The sequence below is a fragment of the Oreochromis niloticus genome, linkage group LG20 (assembly GCF_001858045.2).
Source record: "Oreochromis niloticus isolate F11D_XX linkage group LG20, O_niloticus_UMD_NMBU, whole genome shotgun sequence".
Taxonomy (NCBI): Eukaryota; Metazoa; Chordata; class Actinopteri; order Cichliformes; family Cichlidae; genus Oreochromis; species Oreochromis niloticus.
Window position 1 is genome coordinate 8,072,849 of NC_031984.2, and position 14,690 is coordinate 8,087,538.

Below are 14,690 nucleotides of genomic sequence, written 5' to 3' on the forward strand. Positions count from 1 at the left end.
GGCTCAGCTCAGGGGAGATTCGTGTCAGGGGAGTCTCTGACCTGCAGGGACTAGCCATGTTAGACAACTTGAGAAAAACAAGTCTTGTGGGTTTTTTAAAAGTCTATTCACACTCAACGAATGTGTGGTGGCATAACAGCCAAAGGTGAGGGGGCTTGAAGGTGTCATCAAGCTCTGACATTTTATAGTGTACTGTATGGATGTTTGACTGAAATCAGTGTGTTTTGTTTGACTTGCTTTCCTGGTGTCAATGTGATGCAATAATTCTGCGCTTATAACACATGGGGATAAATGTGATTAATTAAGTCTACAAAACACAGTTATACACACACTTACACATGGACACATGGGGAGCAGCACAAACACCACATGTTTATGCACTAAAAAATATTGGTCCATCTTGCACACACGCACACACAATGTTGGGACAAGCTTGCACACATGAACACACAAACAAAGTGAAGCACACACACGCACGCACACAAGAAAACATGCACACACACTCGAGAGACGGCAGAAGAAGGAGAAGAATCAGCCTAGGACGGAGACAAGTTGCATTTATCTTCTGCATGCCAGCCTGCTGCGTGTGTGCGTGGGAGTATTGGTCCCCTTGGATGAGCACACGCGGCTGAGGATGCAGCTGGGAGCATGAGTTCTGACAGAGAGGAGTATGACATGGTCTGTCAGAGAGCTGTGACCCTAATTGTTGACCTCTGCCTGCACAACAGCACATCGTTGGATCAGGACACCTGTCAGGATTTCCTTTTCCTATTGTCTGGCCACAGCTCTGACCACAAAGAACTGGGTGAGTAATATCATTAGCTTCTGATGTGCACTGGTTGTAAGGCAGCACCTTCTCTGCCTTCTCTGTGCTTTGTATGGCTCCATGCTCATTTGTTTCCAAGAGTAGAGCTAATAGTAAAGGATTTTGTTTGTGAATGCTTTTCTGTCACGCAAAAGTCGAAGAAAGCAGCAATCTGCTTAAACATGTGCTTGTCCTTTTCTATTTATTTCCCACATGTATGCTCAGAGATGGTTACTCGGACAGGGCTTTCACTGAACACTCGTGGCCATTTATATATCCTTAATGAGTTTTTGTGACCTCAGGGCAATGGGGAGCAATAGGTGTACAACAACAAAACAAATTCCCATTGACTCGTCAGTTTGCCCCGGAGGGCAGAGTTTCTTTACTGTAATGGATAAGCCTTAAGGCTGAGTGATGCCCGGTGATGTCCTGAGCACAACAGCTTACAATCAAAATAAAATAAAAACATTTTCAGGCATGTTTTGTATGGTTTATGCCTCTAAATATAAATCTGAACACATGTAGCTGCAGCTTGTGGAAAAGCAGGATAGTCGTGCGTTTAATCTGTACGGCAAAGTTTCGACATCATAAAAAAGGGATTTTTGACTTATTCATGAGGGCTGATTTACACATCTGTTGCAGCCTTGTGCATCTGTTGCTCTTGCACTTGTAGTGGGCTTCACCCTCTTTAAAGGAATAATCCCTCTCTTCAAATATATTTTAAATGCAGCAGCTCTACAACAGGCTCCAGCGTTTGTGTGTATTTTTTCCCTTCTACAAATTCGAGTCATGAGAATTTGCAGTTCAATCTAGCAAATATTGCCTGAGTTTTCTAAAAGCGGGGGAAGCTTGATTTAATTTACTTACACTGCAGATAACACTGTCAAATACACTAGGGTGTTTGAAGGATTTGTTGCCTTATAGACTTAGAAAGGCAGGCTTCCCTGAGGTCTCACTGTGTGAAGATTTTTAGTAAATGGGATTTAAATGTTAAATGTCTGTGTACAACATGAAGAGTGACACGATTTATACACTTTTACAGAATAATTTGCATGAAAAAATGAAGCAAATTCAAACTACAGAAGAACAGATTGTTTAAAATAGGAAGTCTATCAGGACACTATTTCATGCCAATTTCCATTAACTGTTGCATATTATTTATCCATAACCGCAATTTGGATTCCTTTTATAATCCATCTGATTTTACGAGTTTGCTTGCAAGTTCACGTGCACTGCATTGAGTTTTCTGTGTTTGACAGAAAAAAAAAAGAGTCTTTAGATTCGTCAGCAGGTGCAGAGCAAAGAGGAAATGCTATTTGCTGCTGCTTTTTTGGAAGATGGGCCCCTGCTCAAAGAGTGCATGTCACACCAATCCTGACCAAATCCACTGTCACCTCACATCATCCTCAGCAGAGAAATTGAACGTACATCACAGTGCCACTGGCATCTACTACCGAGCTGTGGGGACATTACATGCCATTGCATGTTATGTGGCCATTGATGCAAATTCCTTCTGCCATGAGGAAGCTAAAGACAAGCTGCTTCTGATAGTGTTGGAGGATGTGTAGGTTGGGGCTGAAGAAAATGTCTTGTTTCACGTATTTTTGTGCAACACTGATTACAGCAGAAAGAGAGATTTGAGTTTTTGTTCATCAACAGGACTTACAATGCAGGATCGTAATAAAACTGACATTTAAATAAAAGATTTTTGACAGATTTTATAGGTTTAGCCCGAAGTGACAACTTATTCGTCACAAATCACAGTAAATAGAAATTACACATTTCACTATCATGCTAATTGCCAAAACGCAATCTGTGGTCACACATTTGTTCATTCAGTTTAGTTTTTTCAATTTTTGTTATATAGCACCATAATCCATACAAAGCACACACTGCAAGGCACTTTATATTGTAAGCAAAGACCCTACAATGATATGGAGAAAACCCCATCGGTCCCCCATAAGCATGCAGTTGGCGACAGTGGGAAGGAAAAACTCTTCTTTGATGGGAAGAATCCTGCATTGTGGAAGAGAGCTAGAAATGAATAAAAACTAATTAAACACACAGAGTATAAACACATAGCGAGTGAAAAAAGATGAGTGAAGATGAAATACTCCAGCAGTCTAGAGCTATTGGAACAAAGCTAATGGAGGGTAATAATAATTATTTGATGTTAAAAAAGTTTATGAGAATCATTTTATATATTTTTCCATAGCATTACATTTGAATTTAACAGTTCAATCTTTCAACTAACAGACACATATTTGTGAAATCATGATACATTTGTGAATGTATTTTAACAATCTAAATATGCATAAGTACAGACAAGTACATTTAAAAAACAAGAAAATTATGTTTTATTACATTACAGTGATTTTACGTTAATTTACATTTGAAATGTGAAATCACAGTCTATTTATGTAAATTTAATGATATTCTAGAAGAACAGAACAAAACTGTAAAATACACAGTAAAATACTTTTATATTAGGATTTTTTTTTACAGTGTAGCCTAAGTGCCACAAGTAAGCTACTGTAATGAAATCAAACAGAGAGAGCCTGATTTTTGTTTTGTTTTTGACATATTTGTTCCAAATTGTAAGAAATTAGGAATGTTTTTTGTTTTTTTGGTTTGTTTTTTCTGTGAATTGCTCTTCTTATTTTAACTCAATTATTCCATTTCTTAATTGATCAGTAAATTAAATACACACACACACAAACACACACAAGAACATAAGGCTGATTTTAAAAGTGCTACGACTTGTCGTAGTAGGGTTTCCAGTGTTTGAGTCTTCACAGACAGTACTGAGAAATGCTACTGTTTGAAAAAAGTGTGCGTTTTTTTTAAGTGTATGGCATGTTTACAATTTTGCTGCATCACCTCTTTTTAGAAACCTCTGTTCTTCATAACTGTGGAGATCAGCTGGTTTATTTTTAAAAGCAAAATTTCGCTTCCCATTCATTTTCTTCTATATTGGATTTCTTCTTTCTTCATGTTTTTAACAGTTATTGTGAATGTTAAGGTTCTCAGTCATGCAGGTCATGGTGGTCTAAAGAGCTTGGAAAGAAAAGCGTCTGGACTTCTTTAAGTTGCTTGAAGACGTTTCACCTCTCATCCGAGAAGCTTCTTGAGGTCAAATGGTGGAGCGTGCCAGATTTAAGCCCTGTGGGATTTAAGCCCTGTGGGAGTGTCCCCCCAAGAGGGACAGTGTACCCCCTAATGATCCTCTACCTAATCACATGAGCCAAGGTGTGAAAACGGGTGTAGGTCACAATCAGTGATGGTGACAGTAATAGTTATTGTGAATAATATACCATTTCCAAAAAGGACCACACACCACATCCGTTTTTCACCTCAGCTTAGCCCATCTTAACTGACCTACGGACAAGGGACAGCAGCTGGTTTTGGATCTTTATGTTTTTTATGTCATTGCATGGTAGAGTTTCAACTTCTATTTGCTGAAACAAACACACTGTGTTTACACTCAATGGTTTTTAGAAGTGTTCCTGTGCTCACACAGTACTTTCCAGTGCAGAATCATGTTTATGTTTAATCCAGTTCTGTCTGAGGGCCCAAAGATTCACTCTTGGTTTACAGCCTTTTCCCATGGGTTTCTCTGGGTTCTCTGAAACTTTAGATAAATTATGTACCACAAATGAGAACCACGAGAAACCTAAGTTGCTGAACCCTTCCCCATCTTTACTTTAGAAAAATTCAGCCTCTCTGGGATGCGTTTTATAAACATTCATGTAACCTGTTCATCTAATAAGCTAACTGCAAGTGAGATGTTGTACTAGGTGTCTTTTTAGCATAAGGAAATGTATTGGTTGTCTGCCCCTATACAGACTTTTGGGAAAGTATCAAATTCAAACTTAGGATACATTTTTCTAATTTCTCAGATTTCTATCTGCTTTTAATTTCATACACATATAATACAACTAATCACATCTTTAACTGGGAAAAACTGAGCACAACCTGAAAATTTGTAGAAACGGTTTGCAAATTGTTGGATATTTTCACTTTTCATTTAACATTTCACACATCTTCATCTCACCAGTTAAGGAAATATGAGAACTGAAGAAATGCATCTTTTTCTCCCCTGTGTGCAGTCCAAAAAAGGGCACATTTGGCTTGCAGCTGTTTGAAAATATCTGCAGCTATCATGCTCACAGCAGCAAAGCATTTCACTAGAGCAAATTTCCCTCCAAGTCCCCCGCTGTCAGCTGAGCATCCCTTCAACAGATTCAAACAGATTATGATAAAATAAGAACGACTAATTAGAAAGTCTGAGACTCCAGTTCCCCTGTCCTGATGTGACTGGGAGATAATAGGCCATTTTCTTTATTGACCAGTCTTGTGATGGACCGAGTTGAAAAACAGGAGGAGTCTCAGGAATTATTTGAAAAATAGGGTTGCCATTTATTTAACCCCAAAATATATTTACAAAAGCAATAAACGTTGAGCTCATAAAAGAGGTCAAAGAAACAAAACTGAACTCAGGCTAAGACTACAAACTTAACAAACCAAATGACTGCCCAAACAAACATAATTGACCTCCACATGAAATGACACACAGGGGTATATATAATGGCTGATCAGACCATTGTGACACATGAGGGGTGACAAACGAACACAATCATAAATCACAAAACAATGCAGTACATTCTAATTTGTTAATAAAGTAAACACTAAAGAAGAAAATCAAAACCATCAAACCCTAAACCCAAATATTTAATTAAATACAAATACTTTGTTTTTAAATGAAAGAAAACACATATTCTCCCCTTCAGTAGGAAGTGGTGGTGTGGTCCAATTAGCCCTCTTTGTATTTAATGGTTTCAAACCCTGGCTACCATCTTTTGTCCAGCAACTCCCAGGGATGATAGCAGGTAAGAAATAAAAAGATAAAGGTTAGTCAAAAATGAAAATAATGAAGTGGTGGGAATACATAAGTAAACTAAATGTGCGCGCTTACAAATAGAACAAATGTATCCAAACCAATCAATAAAGTTATTGGAAACTAAAGAGTGTTACTATGTTCAAATGAAAAATGAAAATACAAAAGTTACCGACTTTAGAGTGTGGCCACGGGTTTGGCCATCACACACCCCCCCACTTCTGGATCTTCCATCAGGCAGCGAGAGAGGTAATCAGCAGTGGTGTTGTCTTTACCAGGGATGTAGTGAACCTTAAACCGGTATGGCTGCATAGCCAGATACCACCTGGTGATTCTCCCATTGGTGTCTTTCATTCTTTCCAGCCACTGCAGGGCTTTGTGGTCAGTGTGAAGGATGAATTCTCTTCCCAACAAATAATATTTGAAAGAGTCAAGTGCCCATTTAATGGCCAAGGCTTCCTTCTCAACCGTTGCGTAGCGGCTCTCCCTTGGTAGCAGCTTACGGCTGATGTAGGCGACAGGATGTCGATCCCCTGGTGGTCCCTGCAGAAGCACTGCTCCCAGACCCCTTTCAGAAGCATCAGTCTGCAACGTAAAGTCTTTTGTAAAATCTGGTGAGTGCAGAACGGGGTCCTTACTCAGGGACTGGCGAATGTCTTTGAAAGCTGCAATGGCTTCAGCTGTCCACCGAATCTTATTGGGACATCTTGAGCCAGTGCTGTCCGTCAGTGGGGCTGCTCTCGCTGAGAAGTTGGGAATGAATCTGTTATAGAACGCAGCCATGCCAAGGAAGGATCGCAGCTGTTTCCTGGTTTGTGGAAGAGGACATGATGCAATTGCATTAATTTTGTCAACCTGCGGTTTAATTGTCCCACCTCCAACAGTAAACCCGAGGTACTGGACTTCAGTCCTAGCAAGAGCACACTTTGCTGGATTGATGGTAAGGCCTGCGGAACGCAGCCGATCCAACACGACCCTTAGGTGATCCACATGCTCTTCCCAAGTTCCACTGAAAACAACAACATCATCAAGGTACGCACAGGTGAATGCTGAGAGACCACAGAGTACCTTATCCATTAGTCTTTGAAATGTTGCTGGGGCCCCATGCAGACCAAATGGCAGGACTGTGAACTCGAACAATCCCCACGGAGTACGGAATGCTGTCAACTCTTGAGACTGTTTAGTGAGAGGTACTTGCCAGTATCCCTTGGAGAGATCAATGGTCGTCAGATATTTTGCCTTCCCCAAACGCTCAATAAGGTCGTCAATGCGTGGCATTGGGTAAGAGTCAAATTTTGATATGGAATTGAGGTACCTGAAGTCGATGCAAAATCGTATTGTGCTATCCTTTTTCGGAGCCAACACAACAGGGTTGCACCACTCACTTGCTGAAGGTTGGATGATTCCAAGAGACAGCATGAGGTCCACCTCCTCCTTTAACTCCACCAGGAAGCGCTCTGGTATCCTGTAACTCATACGCTTCACAGCTGCATCAGGTTTTAAAACAATGTCATGCTCCACCAGACTGGTGCGACCTGGGTACTTTTGAAATGTGTCTGAATTAATCAGAGGTGTTACCTGAGACTGTTGCTCACTGGTGAGATGGTTCAGGTCCAGGACAGAGGCTGTTACTGAAGGCAAGTAGTCATTAACTTCTTCCTCCTCATCCACGCTGTGAATAAGCAACCCCTCTGTTTTATTCTCAGTGCGTGGAATCCATTCCTTAAGAAGGTTAACATGGAGCACTCTACTCCCTCGCTGGAGACCTGGTGTGGAAACTTTATAGGTAGTAGGTCCAAGTTTCTTCTGTACTTCGAAGGGTCCCTGCCACTTTGCCAGCAGCTTGCTGTCAGAAGTTGGCAACATGACCAAAACCTTCTGGCCAGGGACAAAACTCCTGTGGCGAGCTTTCCTATCAAACAAAGTCTTTTGTTGCTTCTGAGCAGCTGCCATATGGCTCTGTGCCAGTTCACTCATCTGCTGAAGCTTTTCCCTCATATGAATGACATATGAAATAACACTGACCGATTCCTCTTTACCTTGCTCTCCCTCCCATGAGTCCTTCAGCAGGGTTAATGGGCCTCTCACCTCATGGCCATAAAGAAGCTCAAATGGGGAGAAGCCAGTGGAGGCTTGAGGAACTTCCCTGTAGGCAAAAAGGAGGTATGGCAGCCACTGGTCCCAATCAGACCCTGTATCATTGACAAACTTTCGGAGCATTTGTTTGAGAGTTTGGTTGAAACGCTCAGTCAGTCCATCTGTCTGTGGGTGATAAGGGGTTGTCCGCACACTCCTGATGCCTAACAGCTTATAGACTTGTTTCAACAGTGTAGACATAAAATTAGTGCCTTGGTCAGTCAAAATCTCCTGTGGGAATCCAACCCTTGAGAACAGTTGAATCAATGAGGAAGCTACAGCTTTTGCTTTAACAGTTTTTAATGGAAAGACTTCAGGATACCTCGTAGCATAGTCTGTAATGACTAACATAAAGCGATTTCCAGCTTTACTTTTTTCCACAGGACCAACTACGTCCATGCCAAGGCGCTGAAATGGTATACCAATGATTGGGAGAGGTTGGAGTGGTGCTTTGGTGGGGACCCTAATTGAAGTCTTCTGACATTGAGGACAACTCCTGCAAAACATGGCAACATCTGAGCACAAGCCAGGCCAGAAAAAGTATCGCTTAATGCGAGCGGTGGTTTTATGCTTCCCCAGGTGGCCAGCCCAGGGAATGGAGTGCCCCAAAGTAAGCACTGTTTCGCAAGCCACTTTAGGGACCACTAACTGCTTAACCTGGCCGTGCTGGTGGTATAAAATGCCATCTTGCAGAATGAACTGCTCTTTATTTGTGTCAGATTCAACAGAGTCCTTTTCCTTGGCCCTCAGCAACATGGCAGACAAAGTTAGATCAGCCTGCTGCATTTGTCTGATGTTTGTAGGTACTGAAAAACCTAAAGGCATATCTGGAGCAGCCTGAACTGATGTCTTTCCAACAGTGTGTTGAAATTTTTCACGTCTTCTTTGACTGCGTGGCTTCCGAGACTTCCCGGGTTCTGTCTCTAGTTCAGCCTCAAAGAAGGGTAAAGCACTGAGGGTTGCATAATGGTCATCCTGATTTTTAGTTTGAGCCCTTGTTATAGCAACATTACACTCCTGCACTTCTCTCAACAAATCATAGATGACTGGCAGATCCTCCCCAAGAACTACAGGATAGGGCAGACTATCAGCTACACCAACCTTTAACAGATAGGGTGTCCCCTGCACTTCAATAAACAGATCAGCAGTAGGGTATGGTCTTTCATCACCATGTATACAGCAAACTGATATGGTTACATAGGGGCATGTGCGGTCATTTGACACATATTTCCTGTGTACCAGAGTCTGTGTGCTGCCAGTATCTATTAAAGCATTCATTTCTTGTCCATTAATCTTAACTGTGGTGATTTTATTTGACTGCTTTCTCTCAGATTTAATATCCAAATTCTGATGAGGCACAAAACACATTTGAGATAATTTGCTTTGATTATTAGGACACATGGGCTTAGTGTGACCTTCCTGTCCACAAAGGTAGCACACTGGTGGCCTTTTACCTGGCTTCGAGGTATTTGGAGGCTGGTTTTCCCTTGTAAAGGGCTTACCCACACCCGTCGCTGACCTCTGAGGATGCTGAGGGGGTTGCGACCGACGTGAATCTCGGGCAGCCTTCCATGCACTGTTGCTCCATGGCTGACTCTTACTTCGAGCAGCTACAAACACATCAGCCAGGGTGGCGGCCTCTGCAGCAGACTTTGGATTATGCTCCTTAATCCAAACCTGAAGCTCAGGACACAGCATTCTTAAAAACTGCTCCAAGACAATAATTTCACCAACTTCTTTTATAGTTCTGTTTTTAGGCTGAATCCATTTCTCATAAAGTTCTTTCAGTCTTGCATACAGTTCCTTGGGACTCTCATCAAAAACTTCAAGACAGCGAAACCTTTGCCTGTATGTTTCTGGGTTTATATCATATTTTTGCAAAATGGCAGCTTTTACCTTCTCATATTGCAGTGAATCGTCCACATCCATATTAACATAGGCACTTCGAGCCTTACCAGTCAGAAGAGGAATGAGGTGAAAAATCCAGTCTGACTCTGGCCAGCGACAAGCAGCTGCAATTCTCTCAAAAGTAGTGAGAAAATGTTCAACATCATCTTCAACAGCTAGTTTCTCCAGTTTAGGATGATGAATATGCACAGACTGACCTGTTAATATGGAGGCTGAGCCAGAACCCTCATGCTGAGATGTTGCTTGTGTCTGATAATCAGCTGGAGTTTCAACAGGCTCTGGATCAGTTGATGTGGGCTCTGGAAGTGGGGTGGTTCTGGCCTGCACTTCCATTTGCAAAAGCCGAAACTGGTGTTGCAAACTCTTAAAACGCTGTTCTTGCAGTATAGCATCCTCTCTCTGCTTTTTATCTCGAACTTCCTGTTGTCCCATGAAAGACTGAAGAATCCCAGCAATATCAAGCAAAGTTGGCTCCCTGGTATCCTCTCCTTCAGTGTCTCCAGCCACAACTGAAATTCCTTCTTCCATCTCCTTCTCCCTCTCTGGCTGCTGCAAGGCCTCTTTGGCCTCCATTTTATTTCCTCTCTTTGGGCGCACAGCATTCTGCATGGCTCAAAAAGTTTGTCAGGGGAGAAAAAAGGGCAAAAAATGCAAAAAAAAATCCTGTCTCCTCAACTGAAGGATCCCACTTCTGACACCACATGTGATGGACCGAGTTGAAAAACAGGAGGAGTCTCAGGAATTATTTGAAAAATAGGGTTGCCATTTATTTAACCCCAAAATATATTTACAAAAGCAATAAACGTTGAGCTCATAAAAGAGGTCAAAGAAACAAAACTGAACTCAGGCTAAGACTACAAACTTAACAAACCAAATGACTGCCCAAACAAACATAATTGACCTCCACATGAAATGACACACAGGGGTATATATAATGGCTGATCAGACCATTGTGACACATGAGGGGTGACAAACGAACACAATCATAAATCACAAAACAATGCAGTACATTCTAATTTGTTAATAAAGTAAACACTAAAGAAGAAAATCAAAACCATCAAACCCTAAACCCAAATATTTAATTAAATACAAATACTTTGTTTTTAAATGAAAGAAAACACATATTCTCCCCTTCAGTAGGAAGTGGTGGTGTGGTCCAATTAGCCCTCTTTGTATTTAATGGTTTCAAACCCTGGCTACCATCTTTTGTCCAGCAACTCCCAGGGATGATAGCAGGTAAGAAATAAAAAGATAAAGGTTAGTCAAAAATGAAAATAATGAAGTGGTGGGAATACATAAGTAAACTAAATGTGCGCGCTTACAAATAGAACAAATGTATCCAAACCAATCAATAAAGTTATTGGAAACTAAAGAGTGTTACTATGTTCAAATGAAAAATGAAAATACAAAAGTTACCGACTTTAGAGTGTGGCCACGGGTTTGGCCATCACAAGTCTGTTGACTCTTAAGCTGGCTGATAATATCCCAAACAGTGCTGGGTATTGGTCTGGATGCACCTGCTGTGAAAACCAGCACATGACTTTTTAAACGAGATAAATTAGAAGTCAGATCAGTGTCTCACACTCTGCTGAGTGAACATTTCCCACTAATCAGCTGCCTGCCTTAGATATTGATATTCACTCCAGAGCCCTGATTCAGGTTACAAAGCATAACCCTTAAGCCTTTGTAGCCCCTAAATGGACGAATGCACCTTCACTCATCCTCATTACTAATTCCACTGTCATTATCAGCTGCACTTTCAGGTGTGTGGGCTTGAATTGGCTTACTTTTTATCATGTTATTTCTCACACGGCTGTCTCATCTTGAGGTTTATTAAGCAAGACCTCGGCTGGCAGAGGACATTAGCATCAGTAGATCATTCATTTAGTTCCCAGTGGCCTGCTCCTCTCTGCCTGTGATATTTGCAGGGATGGATGGTGCATTGCAGGTTGATTCCAAAACAGAAAAACAAGAACATCAAATTAACTGCTCTGTGGAGATTAGAACCCCAGCCGAACCAGCGTGCCTTTCAATAATTCATACCCCCTGTATACTGTCTCGGTGTATTATTGATACAACATTTCACTGTAGACCACAAAAGAAGGCTGGAGACGGCGTCTGTTCCTGTTGTGAGAGATAACACTGGGGAAAATGTCTGTCTCAGCTGTCAGGAAAAGACCAAACGCCAGTCCTCAAAGGCTCGTGTCTTTACTGCTGTAATCATTAGAATAATAAAACATTTTTTAATAGCTCGCACTATCTGCTTTTAACCCCTCCTTTGCACTTTGAAGTCTAAGGAGATATAATGTAATGGTCTTTCGTTGGCCTGTGGTTAAAATCACACAGACATGGCACAACACTGGCAGCGGGTCAGTGAGCCTTTTCAGTATGTGGAGGAAATAATGACTGGCGATGTGGAACACATTTTTCATTAAAATTAATGCACTAAAGACAGAAATCAAACACTGGCTTGAATACCAATCAAGGAGTCTGTGAAAAGCATTGTAAATGAGAATGCCTTCATCTCTTTCTCAGAAGGCTTCTTCTGAGTTTCCCTCCCCAGCTTCTTTTTTTTAAGCTCGATGGCAACTGGGATGACCCTGAAGGTGCTCATTTCAAGTGATGTTTTAAGCTCCCCAGATGAACAGCTGTGGCACTATTATGAATGTGAATCTATCTCCATTAATAAATGATTAGAATCCTTCTTCTGGGACTCTGTAGCACAGAGAACACCAACAGCTTTCATTTACCTTTGTGGAAGTGTTTCATGGTGCTCTCCCTTACAAAATGCATCAGTGTCATTAATGACAGAAAGGTTTTAGAGGATGAGTAATGCAGAAACCTGCTGTGAGTTTCTCAGGTTAGCAGACTGTGCAAGCATCCACTGAGGTATTGAGCAGTAACATTGGTTTATTGATTAAAGAATCAGGCCCCAAGTGGGCGCAGTGGTGAGAGGCTCACAGGATGAGGCGAGACACAACACAGGATGAGAAAATCTTTCTTTCTTTTTTTTTTGTACATCGCTTTTGCCCCACTGAAGCTTAACGTTCTACCACAAGCTGGCACAAATATACAGCAACTGAGCACTAACTGACAGTTCGCTAAGCCTCACGACTGCTGCTGCCTGTCAAGCTTTCTGTTTTTCGCACAGGGAGAATTTACCAACAAAATTCATCTCCGCTTTTTTAACCAACAGTCCCAGATTTCAGACAGAGGTGGGTAAAAGCAGGCATATTTCACAACTGTCACAAGGTAGATAAGCTAATGTGATTCTGCACACCACCTCCTCATCACCAAGCTGCAGGCAGACACCGTTAGCCACTTGCTAGAGACAACAGTGAAGCAGCTAGCAGCTGAGGAGCCAGGTCAACTTAAAGGGTGAGGATAAGTCAGCGGTGTGAGTCAATCACTTCTGGTCAAAAATGTGCTCCGACTTCTCATTTGAAATTCAAGCCTGGAATGTGAGTGATTTTAAGACGGCGTGAGCTGTTACGTCACATCGGCGATTCAAATGAAATACGCTTGGAAGCTACATCGAGGTTTTTCCGACTGACAATCCGACTCTGCGCCTCTGAGGGGGCCGTCCTATTATACGGTCTTACATCTCTAGCTGCGCTCATTACTCCCAGATAAAGATGTAGCATAAGGAAATTTGCATTATTCATTAGATTGTTCCGATTGGATCAGAGTCAAACGTCATGAATAATGATAATCGAATGTAAATAGCTTCCGAAATAAGTTGCTGGGGGGACAGATGCGAATCTGGACTGTAAAAAAAGATGGATTTAAAGAAACTTTTGGTAAATAAAATGCCAAATGTGCAATATATTAGCAAAAAATTATCCAAAAGGCTAAAATACCAGATCTAGTTTAGAGGAATCCCAAATGTCTGTAACAAATTATGGAGCCAAAGTTTGAGGGCTACACAAGAGAATATGTGCATCAAGCAGTGTTTGTAAATTCAATGTGTCATTGTAATGATATTTATAGTCTTGGGGAAGTCTTGAACTCCTGGTGAAGTGACATTTTCTAAGGTGTACTGGTCAAACTTAAAAAGGTTTAGCCTGCTGTGTGGTCTTGTTAGGATGACACAGACATGAAGTGGATGAAAGAAATTTCCAGTTGTGTAATTCTCTGGTTCTGCCGATCAGCCACACTTTGTGAAACCTGGTCTTAAAACAATAACTCTGAGAAGTGAACTTAGGACCAGATTTGCTTACATGTTGCGCCTGCACAATCTGAATTTTTATATTAAAAAAAAGATTATTGTCTGTATTTACAAAGACAGCACGGTGAACAGATTAAATGGAAGAGATGAGAACTCTTTCTTTCCAAATGACCCTCCTGCATATGTTTTTGCACATGCTATTTTCAGCACTGTGGGTTCTGTGGCAGAAATTTAACATCCTGCACAACTGGGGTTCAAAACCACAAGGTAGAGGAAAGAGGATGTTAACTTTGAACCCTATCCTGCAAATAGTAAAGCCTTGGCTGGATGATACAGTAATACAGATCTAAAATCTAATTGGTATTTTATACTGTTATACCTGACTCCTCATTGACACACGTCTCCAACTCTTTCACATGCTTAAAGCATGCATGAAAAATCCTGCAAAGTAAATGTGTTAATTACTAATAATAGTGAGTAGTTTTTTAAAGGCTAAACTTTTACTCCACAGAGCAGTTTGCTAGTTACCAGAGCGTGATAACAAACATGTCGGCTATGTCAGCATAAAAAAGCGGTCAGGTATTGTGAGACGATCTAAATTCTTTGCAGAAGCTAAGAGAGAGAAAATCCTGTTGTTCTTGTCTTACTTTCTCTCTTTGTTTCGCTTCGTTTGACTCTTGCCTCGCAGATGTCAAGCCCTGCTCGTTTCCATCTTCTTTCCTAACTGAGCCTCGAGTACCTCATCTCTCTCAAAGTTTCACTGGCTGGTTCGGTTC

At 41.3% G+C, this 14,690-nt stretch overlaps 1 protein-coding gene across 1 annotated transcript in view; it reads left to right on the plus strand.

Annotated features, from left to right (window-relative positions):
- Positions 1-626: 626 nt before the first annotated feature.
- syt6a (synaptotagmin VIa) overlaps positions 627-14,690 on the plus strand; it is an 88,076-nt gene continuing 74,012 nt past the window's right edge. Inside the window, exon 1 of the mRNA XM_005448832.4 lies at positions 627-805. Coding sequence (XP_005448889.4) covers positions 649-805 — 157 coding nt within the window. The 5' untranslated portion in view covers positions 627-648. The remainder of the gene's footprint in view (positions 806-14,690) is intronic.